The sequence below is a fragment of the Chanodichthys erythropterus genome, chromosome 24, assembly GCF_024489055.1.
Source record: "Chanodichthys erythropterus isolate Z2021 chromosome 24, ASM2448905v1, whole genome shotgun sequence".
Taxonomy (NCBI): domain Eukaryota; kingdom Metazoa; phylum Chordata; class Actinopteri; order Cypriniformes; family Xenocyprididae; genus Chanodichthys; species Chanodichthys erythropterus.
In genome coordinates, this window is record NC_090244.1 from 10,117,459 (window position 1) to 10,136,527 (window position 19,069).

The 19,069-nt window shown below is 40.5% G+C and overlaps 1 protein-coding gene across 3 annotated transcripts in view; it reads left to right on the top strand.

The window, feature by feature from the left end:
- ntrk3a (neurotrophic tyrosine kinase, receptor, type 3a) overlaps nt 1-19,069 on the top strand; it is a 242,810-nt gene that overhangs the window by 85,464 nt on the left and 138,277 nt on the right. For all 3 annotated transcript variants that reach the window (XM_067379609.1, XM_067379611.1, XM_067379610.1), the window contains exon 4: nt 9,393-9,461. In XM_067379609.1, the coding sequence (XP_067235710.1) occupies nt 9,393-9,461 (69 nt within the window). The remainder of the gene's footprint in view (nt 1-9,392; nt 9,462-19,069) is intronic.

Here is a 19,069-nt window from a genome sequence, read left to right on the forward strand (position 1 = left end):
TATAGTGTGTAATATATCTGTGATTGTAAAATGTCTGCAAATTTCAAAGATCAAAGTGCATGACAAATGGAGTTATTGTCTCCTTAAAGAAATTCCAGTTTTACATCCTGCATGAACCTATGCAGGTTTGTAACAAATATGCATAATGCCCGCCTGTTTTCTTCATTGGCTGCCCACGAACAATGTCTACTTTGACCCTCCCTCAAACACAGAGGCATGGAAGAGTTTGGTTTGCGTTGTTGACATATCGAGAGGACATATCGGTTTTTGCAATGGAAAAGCAAATTTATATTCACTTCCAAAGGATGTGCTCAAATTGATATGGTAAAACCAATGCCATCATTACTGTTCATATCACTAGATAGACAAGTGCTGAGGAAACCTTCTGAGCAGAGATTCAGATATAGTAATGGGGGTTTCGTTTCCGACATGATGTAAGCGGTTAGTCTCATGTAGCCAGACCTTCAGACTGATGCAAAATCTCTGGACACTATTGTAGCTTTCATTGGCCAAGGACCGCTCAGAGGCCGTCTGACTGACATGTAGCGCAACCAATCACAGTTCGTTTGTTCCACATCATGTTAAGGGGCGTGATAATGTAAAGGCATCATGGCATTTGTTTCTACAACGCGACACTCATGTCTCCCGGAAATCCCGTAGAGTTCAACCGATCAGATGACGACTTTGAAACTCTAGAAGTGTTTCCAATTTAGTGTGCCATATGCAACAGACGTTCAGCCAATGGTCCATGGGCGTGACGTCTGAGACTGAGACTAGTAAGCAGTAGACCAATCATGACAGACTGGGCCATCTAACCAATCAGAGCAGAGTAGGCTCTGGGAAAGGAAGGGTTTAGGGAGACTGAATTCTTTATCAAACCATTTCAGATACTGTGAGAAAAGGGGTGACGATGCAATGTATATAATGAGAAAGCATTTTTTTTTTGTTATATTTGTGATATTTATATAATTGAATGCAGAGAAATCTGTTATTTCAAAACCAAATCGCTAAAGAGTGTTCCGCTATGCATGTATCCCCATGTAGGCTATTTATTTATTTATCTCTTAATTTATTTTATATTGCTGAGGTTTAAGGCTGGGTGAATTAGCATTTAAAGCAGGCTTACAGTATCTGGGACAGTGCAAAAAGCCATGAATAACTGACAGCTGTAGAAAGCAGACAAGCGTGGAGGATGAGGCAGCCGTAGAAACAAGTCTGAACAAAGCAAACGGAGCGATACATTGCTGACAGAGGGGATTTGAATATCCATGTGTGGGAAGGAAGGCCAGCCTGGCCTTGGAGAAGAAACTCTGACCTTGAAGACGCATTTGATGAATGTGTATTGGTCTAATAGTCACAGAAAAGCTGGGGAAAAATTCATATGGATTTATTTATTTTTGATGGGACTCTTTGGTGTAGGTAGGGGTTTTGTTTGTGCATATCTGCAGCTTATTTCCAAGCAACTCGGTTGTATATGAACCCAAAATGCTGGTTATCCTTCAAAATTGGACCTGTGACTGCACAAAATACGGAAAATCCATTGTAGAGCTAGAAGATCTGCCTTTTATGATCTTCAAGGTTTATTTGAGGTCGCAAAAGGCATCACGGTCTCCTAAGAACTCCACAGCGGCAATTACTGTCTCGCAGGTGTCTGATATAAAAGATGTTTTCTCATCTGTGCTGCCAGTCCGTTCTGGTGCCTGTCTAGCATCCGCGGTGTCCCGCAGATAACACTCTACTCCTGAGGGAGTGACACCTGTTGTCTGTTGTTTACAGGTAGAAAAGCCTTTCCCATGGTCCACTGACTGGCTGAGGGAAGCTCGGGGCCTGCCCCTGGGCCTCAGTTACCCCTTCATGCATAGTTACCTTAACCGGGACTGCAGGCTATGTATCTAATTGCCATTTTATGGCCGTTTAGCCCTTGCCTTCTCGTAACTCCTTCGGTGTGTATTATTGATGAGGTGCTGCCATCCCAGAGCAGCTCACCAAATGCTTTCGGGCATTGAGAGCACAGCTCTCTGTCACTTCATTGTGAGGCTTATGCGTCTCCACGCATGTATATGCCAAAACCACGGCATGGCCGTTCACGGACACATGGATGTTGTGAATATCGAGGCTAATTAGACACAGCTGTGCCACAGCGATATGCGTATGGAAAAGGAGGTAAAATAATGTGCTCTCCATTGTGTCTGCTCCCTTTTCCATCTTCACAAAGATGCTCTCATTTAATTGAGGTGTTAATCAGAGATTTGGAATTTAATTACTGAGGTTTGTGCAGTGGGACATATATTCTTTTATTTCTTTATTTTCTGACTCCATTTGGTCAGAAGATTTCTAAGAAATAGGAAATGAATAATTAATCAAGTACATATACAATGTTAGAGGCAGAATTGAGCAGTAGCATCACTAACAGTAGTGGAATTGTAGCATAACATAGCATTGTAGCATATGACTAAGTAGTTTTTAGTAGCTTTACACTTACTACAGCATTACTACAGGGGCTTTCGACCAAATAGTTCTAGGAACTCAGTTCTAGGAACTAGCCACTAGTACCACCAGCACGAACCGGGTGCTAGTTCAGAGCTAGTGCTAGTGCCAGTTTGGAGTTGGTTCAACTGACGAGCCTTCTAAGAACCGGTTTGCCTTTCCACGGGCTAGAGAGCAGCACAGAGCCAGGTCTTATGTCACTGTATACGTCTCATATTTCACAGCAAAGCTAGCGCTGCAGCGCCAAACACAAACACACCAGGCTCGTTTGAGATGCATCAGTTTTTTCGCATAGCGATCGGCGCATAACATCAAAGCTCCGCAAGAACAATCCAAAAGCACAAGGAGTCGTTTGCTCTACAAATGCTCCTGCGGCACCCGCCGAATCGGCCCGCGCTGCTCCGATGCATCTCGAACAAGCCTTCTATCAACAATCGCGGATGTTTCACTATAGACGGAGATAACGATTAGCTGCTATTTCAAAAATGGCGGTCACAAGTTTCTTGTTGGTCACGGTTACCCCGCCCCCAGCTCCTGACACAAGTGGTTCTTACTTCTAGCCCAGCAATGTTTTGGTGCTTCTTACAAACCACTTTTTCTGGTTCGGAGCTGGTGCTTTGTGTGTTGAAAGACAAAGAACTGATTTGAAACTAGGCTCTGGCTCCGAACCAGCACTCAAACTGCCTTGGTGGAAAAGGGGTATAGGATAGTTCCTCAAGAACTAATTTCTCCCCCGGCCCATGTTCCTGGTTGCATTCACACTGAGAATAGGACCCCTGAAGCGGTCGACAGCGGCGTCTTTGAAAGCAGCATTTAGACTCACTAAAAACTGGTGGATGGAGGATGCCGTGATCAGAGCTGTTTGTTGTGTGTCGTGGGTTTCGTGATAACGGAGATGGAATGTAAACACACAGTTTATGCGACTGAAAGAGCAAAAAGTGGGTCTAAGACAGGAACTCACCTATGGCAACTTTCAGTATTACATATCATTGAAGCGGAAAAAAGAACACAACCCTACAGACAGCGAGTAAATGTCGTTATCGCTGTTTTCCATGTTTGTGAAGTAAATATGCTTACACTGCTTTTTAAAATGCCGGGTGTCGGTGTTTGACATGTTTGTCACTGATAGTTCCTATAGTGCTGGTTTAGACCCTACTCTGAAGTAGCAGCTAATTTAGTTCCCCCAAAAGGAGTTCCTATAACTAAAATCGTTCTTAGTTCTTGTGGTACTATCCGGGTACTTCAGCCAAGGAACTATGAAAAGTGTCCTTGGGTGCGAAAGATCCTTTTTTCCCTGACCGCATTTAAGACAGATACCCAGCCAGCACAGCATGGTGGGGCCCAGATGGGTGTAACCTAGGCTGTCTAACTGGGGCCCAGACATTTTTGTCCACAGTTTCCATGGAGGACCCACATGGGTTAGCCCAGATGAAATGAACACTGCTCAGTGTGCACACTACAGGCTGTTAAATGTAACACAGAAACATGCTGGAGTTAATGAGATAATACGATGATAACAAGCAGAATCACTGAAGGACAGAGGAACAACAAGAACTACAACTTCAGCCACAGCCTTCAATGAAATCAACTGAAGACATTAAATCTCTCAAGTTCTGATTAAACAAACAGCATTAACAGCTTCACTTATTACTAACCAGATTGACTTTATTTCTGATATACATCTAGAAAAGTTGTTATTGACAGTTACCAGAGGTTTAGAAGTTGATGATTTGTTAAAAATAAGTTTGTTTTGATGTCACCGTGATCGAGGTCAGTGCTTACTTCAGTTAGGCAGTTTGACTTGATTGTTTTAGTGATAGTGTTTCTCTGGCTGTTCTAACTGTTAAGACAAGAAAAAAAAGAGAAAATTATCTATCATCAGCTATTTGGCTTCATGGTTTTCAAATTTTTTAAATCTACTTTAGCCTTTTAGCTTCTCTCTAAAGGTTAACCATCAGCTTAGCTTAGCTTATTTACTGTACAGTAGTTGGTAGCTTAGCGACTTAGCTCTTTCAAGTAGCTTTTGCTTAATAACCCATTATTTATTAATAATAATAATAATAATAATAATAATAATAATAATAATTTGCTCAGTTCATTTTTTCTGTATAGTAGTTGGTAGCTTAGCATCTTAGCTATTTTTTGAGTAGCTTGCCTTAGACTGGTTATAAACAATGTCCGTTTAATTTAGGAATTAATTTGCTGTTATCACAGTAAATATCACCTGTTAAGTTGACTTTCTGAAAGTACTCTCAGAAATATTGTCCATTTCTATTTTTAATAACGATCTCAACCTTTGTATTTAGGTCTCACGTCACGTTTGATGTGTGATTTGATTATTTATTTCTTTATTGCCTCTTCTCCAAATCCAATTTTAGCTGACATTTCTTCTGACTGTAACGAAGTATGACCTTTGAAAAGGACACTTCCTGCATGCGCACACATGGCGGTTTGGGCAGCTTTGCTACACCACAGACCAGTGAAGGCCCGATTCCACTTTCATGCGTTATCGTCATCACCTTCTCCGAGGCTGACCGTCACACATCCAAGAACAGCAGAAACGAGCGCATGGAAGCGTGTGCTTGGCAAGTGCAGTGTCTGGTTAGGAGCTAATGAAGCTTTCAGAGGGACTCAATAATTCCTCTTTCTCTATGCTAATGCGGGTGAATGATCTGTCTCAATAAGGCCCTTAACCCTCCTTCCCACGTCCCACATGTGCCAGACTCCGAATGGATGACACGGTAATGACATCATTCGTATGCAAGGGCACACATCGAGACCCCCTCCACCTTTACATGCGCATCAAGCACATGTAGGCATGCTAACGGACGTGTAAACATACGCGTACAGCCATAATGCTGCTAACAGGAAGTGTTTAAAGGCACTCCTGTTCTCATTCACCACTCGCACATGCCTCATTCTTCTCTGAAAGTCATTACCGTAATTGATAGTCTGCGACAATCTGAAAGGGTTTATTTAGGAGCTAAACTCCCTCAAGGGAGTAAGACAGTTCACACGCATCTTTGTTTATTGTGCTGTATTTCCAAACTAACGACGTGTGTGATTATTTTCAGTTCTTTGGAAATCTACTTTCATATTTTCAATTAATTACAATTTATGAGAATAAAAACATGAACAGAGGTGAGTTTTTATGCTGATGAATGAGTGGAATTCTCCATGAATAATATCCAGAATAGAGCCTTGACTTACTTTCTTTCTTTCTTTCTTTCTTTCTTTCTTTCTTTCTTTCTTTCTTTCTTTCTTTCTTTCTTTCTTTCTTTCTTTCTTTCTTTCTTTCTTTCTTTCTTTCTTTCTTTCTTTCTTTCTTTCAAACTTAATATCAAGATTTTTTGTCAAGGATATTTTTGATATTCTGTTTTTTTTCCAGTTTGATCAATTTTATATTAACACCTCTGAAATACTATACTGTTTAAAATTCTGATTCTGTTATTTTATTATTTTGAGTACAATTAATAATAATAAGATTTATTTTTATTCTAAAACTTTTTTTCAGCCAAACCAAATGTTGGTTTGTCGATATATAATATAGACTTAAATTCCGTATAAATTAAAGAAAAGAGATTTGTGTAAAAACAGAGAAAATTTAATGCGATTTTTTTTCATGTCTTTATTTATTTGTCTTTCTGAAACCCTTTAGAAAGTAAGCCAAAAAATGCCTCTATTGCTTTTTGGGGAAAAAATTAAATGATTCCTCTTTCATCTTTCTCTCTCCCCATAACTTTTTCTGTCTTCAAATACATTAAAATCTCTTAGAGTTCTGTTAGTAAGTTCATCAATATGCAATAGTCAGAATCTTCTGGTTTTCATGATCCAGTTCCCCTAGCTGTTGAAGTCCTTGAAAGTTATTTTTCCATTGAATATTTGTTATTGTGTGAGGGTCTTTCAGGAATCAAGCCATGATGGACAGCACTCCATGTTATTTAGTTGTCCTGATCCTCCAGACCCCTTTCCTTTAAAGCCCACTGTCCAGATGAACTCTTCTGTGTGCTGAGAATAATAATATCCTCGCCAAAATACAGAGCGTTTGTGTGTCCCTGTGGAGGCCACCTTAATAATCTCATTATCAATTTAATGAGGTGATTAGAATGCCGAGGGCAAGCGGAGCAGGAGTGGGTGCGTTACCGAGAAACTTTCGTTTGAGGAACCGAAGGTTGTTTTGTTTGTCAATTTATACATTTTTGTCTGTCTTTTTCCCACCCGACACCTTCTCGTGTCTGCGGTGGGTGTCAGGACGCTCTCCGTGAGTGGTTAGCTGGTTCCCTGCCTCCCATCCTGCGACACAGGAAATGGGAAGAAAAGAAAGTGTGAGGATTCGCAGGCTGAAGTTGCTATGGCAACAAGTCAGAGCAGCAAGCACTTTTTATTTTATTTATTTATTTATTTATTTTTTGCTGCTGGAGATTCCTTATGCGCCACACTAGGGACCGGCTAAGCAGATTCAGATTACGCACATTAGCATGTTGAAGTGACTTTGTCTTGAAAATATCCAACAAGTGGGTGTTTTCATTTCACTTGGTTCCTTTCAAGAGCTCTTCAGGAAGCACACCTTGTTTTCAGCGGCACTTATATCTTTTTTCCATGATATGCCAAAAGGGCCCTTTTAGCGCAGTTTTATCCCGTTATGACTTTATTAGCTGCAAAAAATATGTGTGCTGGGGTTGCTAAATAAAGTTTACATTTTTAAAGAAACGAATGTTTAGAAAAAAAAGAATTAAATTTATGTTGTCAAACAGAGTGTAATTTATGTAAAAGTCTTAACTATCACTTTTGATCAAAAATCACTTAAAAACACACACACACACACAGTTGTGCATTATTACCATGATCATTTTAATTTCATTTTGAATTTACTGTACATGTTTGATAATTGTACTTGGTTAACTCAAGTCGTAAAGGCCTAGATCTGGCTGTTAAGGCTTGACTTCTATTTCTCTGTGTACAGTTGTTCTAGTTAGCTGTAATGATTTTTTGTTTTGCTGTCAGTAGATGCTGAAAGAAAATGCAGGTGAAGGGATGGGTCAGGGACGGGCAGCCAGCACGCTCTGGTCCCCTGGGCAGCACTGGGGCGAAAGGATGCATCTGGGTGCATTGATTATCTGTCAACTGCTCCTGATAGGATCTGAGCGGGCCAGTGTTGGGGGTATTAAGTGATCTGAAGTATTCAATAAATATTGATAATGAAGGCCTGTTAGTGAGGCTCCAGGGTTTTTGTTTCAGCCCCAGGAGGGGCATAGCTTGCTGCCGTCCCACAAGGCGTTGTGTAGTTGTGCATGTACGTATGCAAGAGGAAAGATCTAAAAACTGAACTGATGTTTTCTTTTAGTTTAAAGGAATGTACACCCAAAATATGCAAATGAATAAGTGCCTCTCGGTTGATTCTTGAAAAGCCACAAACAACAATTATGACAGTAATCAATATGACTCCAGTGGAGGAATCAATATCTTCTGAAGCCAAATGATAGGTGTGTAAAATAACCTTTCGGTCTAGTCATACATCCTCTTTACTTCGCAGTTTCGTCTCGCTCGAGCTTCACAACACACTTACTGTACATCACATGTCACAACGTCCCTCTCATGAGCGCTCATATGACAGTAGACCGGAAACAATGATTTCAAAAAGTTCAAATATTAGTATTTTTCACACGTTTCTCTTCAGAGGACATTGATTAATTCACTAGAGTTGTATGGATTACCGTCACGATTGCTGTGGATCTACAGAGAGAAAATTAAATACATTGGCAGTGCTGGGTAGATTACTTAGAAATTGTATTCATTACTGATTCCAAATTACTTGACAAAAGTTGTAGTTACTAACGTAATCCATTACATTACACATTTAAGGTAATATAATCTGACTACTTTTTGATTACTTTTAGATAACTCGTTTATTACATTGATTTGAATAGGAAAATCTTGTACCATATTGATATAAAAATACAAAGAGAAAGAAAATATATTCCATTCTTTTCGTTATGCACAACATGAAGTGCATTAAATATTACATTACGTCAAGGATTCCCAAAGTGGGATTCGTGAAGGAACTACAAAATATAGAATTTTAAAATAAAAACAATCAAAATAAAACAGTTACTAAAAAAGATTAAATATTTTATTTGTTTACTTTCATGTCATTTGACTATTAAGGCTTTTTAGGCTTTTTAAAAAAAGGTAATAGTAGGGAGAATCAATAAATTATGAATAATTTACTGCCATTGTGAGAATAACATGTAATCATGTAATCCATAAAAAAAACGAACTGTAGTCTCATTACGAGTACACTAAAATGTAATATAATCTAATTACAAGTACTTAATTTTTGAAATCTGATTACGTACAGCAATCAAGATTTCATGTAATCAGTTAATACTCAGTACTGTACATGGCATGATGGCATGAAGGTCAGTAAATGATAAGAGAATTTAAATTTTTGGATGAACTATCCCCTTAATAATTATACCTTGAATTTCTGTGCCATCCAACTGTATTAGTTACTGGACTGGACTTGACACAAACATCATTTAGAAACCCTCACTTCTGTTTTTGATTAATGATTCCATCATGACCTCCCACATCTGAAAACTCTGTTCTGAAAACATGCCTTATCTACTTCACAGTCATTTAGCATTGTATTGAGTTTAGTGGCTTTTAAGGCTCCAGGCTTCCTTCTCCTCAATTTAATTTGTTGTCTTGAAAATGACCAAATCTCTGTTTATTGAATTGCCGGGCTGCAAGGTAGCATGCCATTGGACTTATTCTCTTAACTTTGGGCTGGTCGCCGCACTGCCGTTGTTTGGCTCCCCTGTGTTTTCTTTATCACCTTGTCGCAAATAGTCAGTGTTAAATCATTAAACTCTCTCTCTCTCTCTGTTTTCTCTCCCCTGCAGAAACTTGTCCGGGAACCCTCTGACAACTCTCTCATGGCAACTCTTTCAGAATCTCCAACTTTTCGAGCTGTAAGTTAAATGTGTTTTTTTGGCGTACAGACACCCTGCAGGTTTTAATTTCTTATCTAACACCATAAGCAACCAAGGATGCACCATGATATGCTTGTTGTGAAACATTGAATGTTCTTTTATGTTTTAAGCACATTATAGAGGTCATGAATTGAGAAATCAACTTTTCTTTGAGCTTTTAATAAGCACTATAAGAATATCCTGTAAGTTTCAGAACTGAAAACGTCCTTGTTAGTTCAATAAAAGCCAGGCCCAGCAAACGTCCCAGAATGTGCCTAAAGATAGGTGAAATGCCACCTCTGCAGAAGAAATCAATGTCTACTTCATCATTGCAACATTAGCAACGCCCAATGGTATGTTATTGAGATGACGACAAAGAGAGAACAACGATACAGGACTAAAAATAACATTACCTTTCAAAGGATCCTAATGCTAGGAACTTGTTTTTTTTATTTTTTTCAACCATTTGAATGTCTCAGTTGAGCATTATTTATTTGTATTTGGTACATTTCACTATGGATTCTTTGGTAAATCAAATGCATTTCAGCACAGGTTTTGCAAACATTTGCCATATGGACTCGACAGTAATGCAACAACAAATGTAAATGTGTTAATTCTAATGCCTGATCTGATATGTAATGATTCATGTACAGTCAGATGTTCTTTGTCTATTTGTCAGTAAATCAAAGCGGTCAACTTCACGTTGTTCCTCTAAGTAGGACGAAAATAATCTGTTATTTAAACAGTGATTTAATTAGAAATAGAAAGCGATCAAAGAACGTTCCCTTTGCAGTCGCTGGAGCTGTCAATCAAACAGCGCGAGTTTATCACCTGGATTCGTGCCAAAACTCTTGTTTTATTCAACTAATATTTTAGTTACATCGCGTTTGCACTGTTAGTTATGATAAAAGCATTCATTAGTATGCAGAAATTGAGTTGCAATGACGAGATCACTGCTTTCATGCACTCAACAACATGTTTGTGATCGACTACAGTGTTCATCGCTGCAACCTTTCATGCCACGATCTAAATATAACGCCATAGATCTGCAGCACTTTTCACGATTAGTTAACCTTGAGAGCTGTAATATTAAAAACATGCTAAAAGTTTTCGAGAGAGTAATACTTAGCTATTTCATTTGCAAAGATGTTAGCCAATCACAGCAGTGGGCGTTTACACTGAAGTCTCACAGCAGACACGCCCCTTAAAACAGAGCGTTCAGATAAGAAGGCTAAAATCAGGGTAGGAATTGCCTTTTATTTCTAAATTATGACAATAAATTTGCAATATATTTGACTTTCTGGTGGCATATCACATGTATATCACACATTATAAAATTATATTTCAGAAATGATGTTTTAAAGTATCCAATGAAAACTTTGTCGCTGTGCTCTACAGTATATTACGATCTTTAAATCATTAGAAAAGTTTTGGTTTAGCAGTTTTGCACGTGTTTACCTATTTATTTGCCGATTATGTGAAATCAATGTGTGGCAGCGTTAGCAGGTCTTTGGGCTTTTGTCTCAGGATTATAGCAAATCAAGTAAAGCGATTTCATAATTATGCAGAGGTGTCATCGCAGTCCTGTCCAACAAGCAAACACTAATCAGCTGAGTGCATAGGGCTTTATCCATACAGGCATCTGCGTCTGTGTGTATTCGTGTGCGCGTGACTAAACGTGATATTTTAAGCCAGGGAAGCAGGACAGCTCCTCTGAGGTGGCCCATCTTCTCTGCAGGGTTAGCACGTCCTTTGGAGATCCTCCAAGGAGAGGAGTACTTTTGGATTTCCAGTGAGATATTGAACATGTGTTATCCTTAGAAAAAGGAAAGTGCTAACAAAAACATGTGTCCATGTACTTTCCTTTATCTTGGTGGGTAACTATCCTTATTTACTGTAGCCTTCTAGTGATGTTTCTAGTGACACTTAGGATAAATATGATCTTGTTTATAATTTAAATGTGTAGTTAACATCATATTATAACATTTAGCTTCTTTGGTTCATTCATATTTGCAGTACAGAAAGAAATGGCAAATTTCCTAGCATTCACAGCTGCGCTTGGGGCAAGTCATGTGATTAGTCTGAGGGTAAATTAATTTCGTGTGACATAACACAGGTCATATGGGTAATACCAGAGCCATGAAGCGATAATGATTGTGGGACACCCTCTCCAAAGGGACAACACAACCATATTACATATGTGCACTGTTACGTAATACTAACACAAATGCCATATGCAAGTTAAATATTTATTGTTATGTGATTATGGCCTGGTTTCACAGACAGGGCTTAGATTAAGCCAGGATTAGACCTTAGTTCAATTAGGATATTTAAGTAATTGTGCCTTAGAAAAAAAAAAAAAAAAACATTACTGGTGTGTATCTTGAGACAAAGCATATTTTAAGATATAGCAGTGCAAATTGATTTCAGTTGAAAAAGCTCAATATGCATTTAAGCCTTAATGTCATATATTAAAAAAAACAAAAAAAACTTTCTTTAATTGGTACTGACATGTGGATTAAGCTGAAGCATAAATCACTGATTAGCAATTTCTGAGCGCATGGTCAGTATGTCTTGAAAGGTTTAAATGTTGTCTTTAAAAAATAAATTTCTCTATCGAAAAAAGAAATGAGATTTTGGCTTCTGGAACCTGAACAAATTGACATGAAATTATTTTTATATGAACAAACCATCTCCCTTTAAATGTTGTAGAACTTCCGCCAAATTTCATGAATGACACACACCCCCACACACACACACATGCAACATTTTTACTTGATTTCTGATGCATTTTGAGTGTTTCTATTATCAGCATGTGACAGACAGTTGGTCGTCATGGAGCTGCTCCACTTGGGGACACATCTGTTGATTAAAAACAGATAAGCTGAAAGATGGTTCCTGTCCTCCGACCAGCATGGAGCCAAAATCATCATTCTTTAAAAGAGGACACTGTTTTGTGCCCTTTCAGTGCCTCTTTTAGTTGTATTTGATCGTTGTGAGCATAATACGAAACACAAATTGGATTCAATTGGATAAAGACTTTTTACTTGTTTTAAAAAATCTTTGTATAAGGCTTAGAATTTTTTTTATAAATATAAACTTTACATTTATTTTCTACTACTAATATTATTATTAATGTTGCAACATTATAGTTATGTAATGGTAATATTTTCATATTTTTATTTACTATTTTTATGATACTATTTACCAACTTAATATAAATATTCTCTATAATAATCATTTAAATACATATATGTATATATATGTATATATATATATATAGATATATATATATATATATAATGTATGTATATATATGTGTATATATATATATATATATATATATGTATATATATATGTATATATATTTGTGTATATATATATATATATATATATATATATATATATATATATATATATAGATATATATATATATAAGCTTATTACATATTTTAACACTCGGGTCGGCGGTCACGCCGGCGTGATCACCGCGTTTTTTTTCTAACCAGTATGAAAGAGACTCAAAATACTCTGTCAATGTTGCACATACAATTAAAAGTTATACACCATCTTAATCTGTTGAATATCTTCTTTCATTTGTGTACACTCAGAGTAACAACAAAATGTTGTGCTTTTTGTAAAAAAAAGAAAACATGATGCGTGATCTCTCGTCTCCCTCTGAACGAAGTCCAATCTGATAGTTCTCAGAAAATGAACTGTAACTTAGTGAATACTAATGACAAAAAAATTAGACTTATGTCTAAAAAAACATTGAAATGTCAGGTTTTAAATCCTGTAAGTCAAATCGAAAACAAATATTCTGTGTCTATGTAATCTGTATGAAAAGAGAGCCATGTCAGAAGTCCGTGTTTCAGCTCATTATCCACTAATGCGGCCACGCCCACGGAGTCAGCGCTATTCAGAGGCAAATTCAGTCAATACATGCATTCATCGTCTCAATCGTGTATTTATTGTCTTGAAAAGTGTTTTGAATAGCCATAGTTAGCGATCTCTGGCCTCTGTTAGTTCGGTTAGTTCCTTGATTGCCTATTCCTCTTTAGTGCTCAGGCATTTGTGGACTAAAGGTGTACAGAGCGCCCTCCGGCTGCAAGTATGAATTCAAAACACAGTATCCAGCACTCATAGTAATGACAATAAACCCTGAATAAATATTACTCCTCTGTATAGAAAATTGACAAACATATGAGAATCCATCAGTATTTCTCCAAATGTGCATGCTTTTAAGCTAAAAGCATTAATGAAATGCCATAGAGGTAACATAATTGTTCAGACACTTTGCATCACAGAAATACATTATATTTTAAAGAATATAGCCTAATAGAATACCATTATTTTAAATCGTAATAATATTTCACAGTATTACTATTTTTTCTGTATGTTTGATTTACATTATGATGAGATTTGAGACATGATCAACAGAGGGTTTTTTCACAGCCTACCTGACAGAAAGGCCTCATTATTTATGCAGCTCATTAGAGCTCTTTATGCAATTATTTTGTCTTCTCAGGTGAGAATCACCCATTATTCATGATTATTCACGCCTCCACGCATACTGTGTTTCTTGACCAAAGATGTTTTAGAAAATTTAAATCTCTCTATTGTTTTATATGAACAAGCAGGCAGCATAATTTTTTACCTCATTTTGAAGCAAAAACTGTAGTCTACAACCTCAAATACCCAGAAGTCTTGTGAACAAAGATTTAATATATATTTGTTGGCCTTATTTCAGTGACTTAAGTTTTTTTGTTTTTTCAATAACCACGCATCAACATTATTCCTTCAAAAACACAAACATGTACATACATGTTCCTCACATATTATTGTAGCCTAGTTTGTGCTGAATACAGTGTAATGACACTTTTTCCATTAATATGTTTATGAACAACTGAAATAAGCACAAATGTCGGGGCATGTCAAAATTTCTCCAAGGCCCCAAAAATCCTCAGATCCCTGAGGGTTAAGTGACAAATAGCTGATTTCACTAAAGCTTATATAGAGCGCAACAGTCCATATGAAAAATGATTTTAATAACTTAGAAACCTAAAGGCAACCCTACTGTGAACTACGAGGTTGTTAATCAATGGTATTTGCTTCTGCTGAAGCCATCAGCCGGCATTATTTCAGCTTATTTTTTAAAATAATTGTTAACAGCAGGATTTTTGGTGACAAACTACATTACCCATGATGCGGTACAGAAAGTTCCACCAATCAGAGAATCACAATAGCCACAATAGCTCTTTGGGTCCGCCCACTTCGATGAAACACTGCGAATGGCGTAATCGAGTCACTCTCAAAAAACTTAAATGTTGGTATATATGCATATTTTGCAATAAACAATGCTTCATGGAATTGTAGTTCTTATCATCACTAAAACCATTAAGTACATAGTCTTGTACCCTTTTATTGTTGTCTGATTTTCAAATACTTTTTTGCTCCAAATCAAAGTTTGTAGTGTTGCGATTCACCTCGTAGCTGATTGGCTTGGTTCATGGCTTATAACACTTTAACAAAGACTTTTTTAAAAATTCCCATGGAAAAAAAAATAATTAAAAATATTTCCAGATCCAGTGCCGCTGAAAAAGGGGACAGTGTCATGATGAATCACAGGAAGCAAGTGCAAGTAAACTCCGTTTATTATAATATAGAAGGAGATAGACAATAATGGTCTGAGACAGGCAGGCGTGGCAGACAACAGGAACTGAGGTGATCGCTGCGTGGATGGTGCTGGTGTGATGAAGCGTGGTGACGGTGATAATCCAATCCAGACGGTGAACGAAGACACGAAGAAGAGAACAGGAACTGGAACGACGAACACAGGAATATCGGTCATGAACGGACACCACAAGACAGGACACCAAACAACGATCTGACAATGGATGGGGGAATGAGGTGAGTATTTGAAGGGTGACTGAATGAGCATCAGGTGGGGAAGGTGATGAGTGGCAGCTGGATCCAATGATGATAGTCGTGGCCTGGACACACCCACAAACACACTCGCACACACTCAACACGCGCACAACTGTCAAAACAAAGAACACGTGACAAGAAGGAAACAATGCATCTGAAAACCGTGACAGTACCCCTCCTCCTCGGAACGCCCCCGGGCGTCCCCCGACTCCCTTACCTGTCGATTGTAATCATCGATAAGGGTGTGATCCAGAATGTCCCTGGCAGGTACCCAACTCCTCTCCTCCGGACCGTAACCTTCCCAGTCCACCAAGTACTGAAATCCGCGTCCCCTCCGCCTAGAGTCCAGAATCCGATTAACCGAATAAGACGGTTCCCCATCTACGAGTCGCGGCGGTGGGGGAACCGGAACAGGCGGATTAATGGCCGAGTGAAAAACGGGCTTAATCTTGGACACATGGAAGACGGAATGAACCCTCCTGTACGCAGGAGGAAGTTTGAGGCGGACTGCTACCGGGCTAACAATCTTGGTAACAGTGAACGGACCAATAAATTTAGGAGCAAGCTTGTTAGAGACGGAGCGGAGAGGAATATCCTTAGTAGAAAGCCACACTCTTTGACCAACGACGTACACGGGAGGCCTTGACCGGTGGCGATCGGCCTTGGCCTTGGTGCGCTCCCTTACCCGGAGGAGAGTCTCACGGGCTCTCGTCCAGGTACGGTGACACCTCTGGACAAAGGCGTGTGCGGAGGGGACCGCGACTTCGGATTCCAGACCGGGAAAGATTGGTGGCTGGTAACCTACGCTACACTCAAACGGAGAAAGGCCCGTGGACGACACTGGTAACGTATTGTGGGCGTACTCCACCATTGAGAGCTGCTGACTCCACGAGGAAGGATTCTTAGAGACCAAACATCGTAACGTTCGCTCCAAATCTTGATTGGCTCTCTCAGTCTGACCATTGCTCTGGGGATGGAACCCAGAGGACAAACTAACAGTCGCCCCCAGCAATCTACAAAACTCCTGCCAAAATTTGGATACAAATTGGGGACCCCTGTCAGAGACCACGTCTACCGGGAGGCCATGAAGCCGAAAGACGTGGTCAATGACGGTAACCGCTGTCTCCTTGGCTGATGGTAATTTGGGCAAGGGGATAAAATGAGCTGCCTTCGAGAACCGGTCCACTACGGTCAAAACAACCGTATACCCTTGGGAGGGTGGGAGGGCGGTGATAAAATCGAGCGAAATGTGGGACCAGGGTCTCGAAGGGACTGACAGCGGTTGGAGCAACCCATCTGGAGCACGATTGGAAGTCTTACCAACAGCGCAGACTGAACAAGCCAACACAAAATCACGAACGTCACGAGCCATGCGGGGCCACCAGAATCGTTGCTTGACTAAAAATTTAGTTCGACAGACTCCTGGATGACACGCTACATTGGAACAATGACCCCACTGGATAACTCTGGACCGTAGTTCCTCCGGCACAAATAAGCGGTTAGGTGGACACTCGGGCGGAGGCGTTACCCTTCTAGAGCCGCTTTGACTCTCTCTTAGACCTCCCATGTCAGAGTGGAGACCACTAATGTCTCAGGTAAAATACACACGGGAGTAGACGGGCGTTCGGAACGATCAAAAAAAAGTGACAAACAAACGGGTTTGATGTTTTGGAACCCGGGCGGTACGAGATGGTAAAATCAAAACGTCCGAAAAAAGTGCCCACCGAGCCTGCCTGGAGTTCAATCTTTTGGCTGTTCTAATATATTCCAGGTTCTTGTGATCGGTCCAGACTATAAAGGGTACCCCAGAACCCTCTAACCAGTGACGCCACTCTTCCAAGGCCAACTTGACTGCCAGCAACTCCCTGTTACCAATGTCGTAATTACGTTCGGCGGAGACAAACGATGAGACAAAAACGCGCAGGGATGCATCTTATCGTCTGAAGAAGAGCGCTGGGACAACACTGCACCTACCCCCACCTCTGACGCGTCGACCTCCACCACAAACTGCCGTGATGGATCAGGGCAACAAGAATGGGGGCCGAAACAAAGCGAGCCTTCAGTTTGGCAAACGCAGCCTCTGCTGCGTCTGACCACCTGAACGTAGTCCTGGGGGAGGTCAAGGCAGTCAGAGGTGAGGCTAGTTGGCTGAAGTTGCGGATAAACCGACGGTAAAAATTGGCGAACCCCAGAAACCGCTGTAGGGCCTTACGGGAATCTGGACTTGGCCAATCTACCACAGCCTTTACTTTCTCAGGATCCATGCGCACTCCCTCAGTCGACACGATGTACCCTAGAAAAGGAACAGACTGTGCATGAAAAACGCATTTCTCCGCCTTGACAAAAAGCCCATTCACTAGCAACCTCTGAAGTACTCGTCGAACGTGCTGAACATGCTCCTGGAGAGACGAGGAAAAAATCAATATGTCGTCCAGGTAGACATATATGAACTGATCGACCATGTCTCTCAGCACGTCATTGACGAGTGCCTGGAAGACTGCTGGGGAGTTGGAAAGCCCGAACGGCATAACCAAGTATTCAAAGTGCCCCCTAGGGGTATTAAAAGCAGTCTTCCATTCATCGCCCTCCTGATGCGGACCAAATGATAAGCATTTCTTAAATCCAATTTTGTGAAAACGGAGGCTCCCTGCAATCTCTCGAAGGCCGAAGACATTAACGGCAAAGGATAAGTATTCTTTACCGTAATGTTATTCAACCCCCGGTAATCAATACAAGGTCGCAGAGATCCATCCTTTTTCCCCACAAAAAAGAATCCCGCCCCCGCTGGAGAAGAGGAATGGCGAATAAACCCGGTTGCTAGTGAATCAGAAATATATTTCTCCATAGCCTCTCTTTCAGGAACTGAAAGTGAATATAACTTGCCCTTGGGCGGAGATTTACCTGGTAATAAATCTATAGCACAGTCATAGGGACGATGCGGAGGGAGAGAAGCAGCCCTGGACTTACTGAACACCTCCTTCAGGTCGTGGTACTCGACAGGCACGTTAGACAGATCCATCGCTTCCTCCTGCAACACAGAACCAGAGACAGACGAACAGGCAGAAACGAGACAAGACTTATGACAGCTTTCGCTCCAGGCCACGATGGAGTTCTGGATCCAGTCTACCCGGGGATTGTGTTTCGTGAGCCAGGGGTGACCAAGTACAACCGGAGAGTTGGGGGAATCAAAAACAAAAAATGAGGTGAGTTCTGAATGGTTGCCGGCGATGGTCATGGTGATGTCATCTGTGATGTGCGAAATGGTGGGTAGGCGTTGTCCATTGAGTGCGTGAACTGTAATCCTGTCGGAGAGGGGTTTGAGTGGGATGTGAAGCTTGTTAGCAAGAGCTCTGTCCAGAAAATTACCCTCTGCCCCCGAGTCCAGAAGTGCACGACACTGGTGAACGTGAGTGGACCACCCCAGTCTCACCGGGAGGAGGGTGGAGGTGGTTGAGGACTTCCCGGCGGAGATCCCACCCGACAGTAGCCTCAAATTTACTGCCGGGTTATCCCTTTTAAACGGACAACTATACGCAACATGTCCAGGTCTACCACAATATAGGCACAGTCCTTGGGACCTCCGCCTTTCCCGCTCCTCCCGGGAAAGCCGAGCTCGACCCACCTGCATGGGCTCGGGATCTTGAGCTGGGCTGACCGCGTCCCCGCTGCTGGACCTCAAA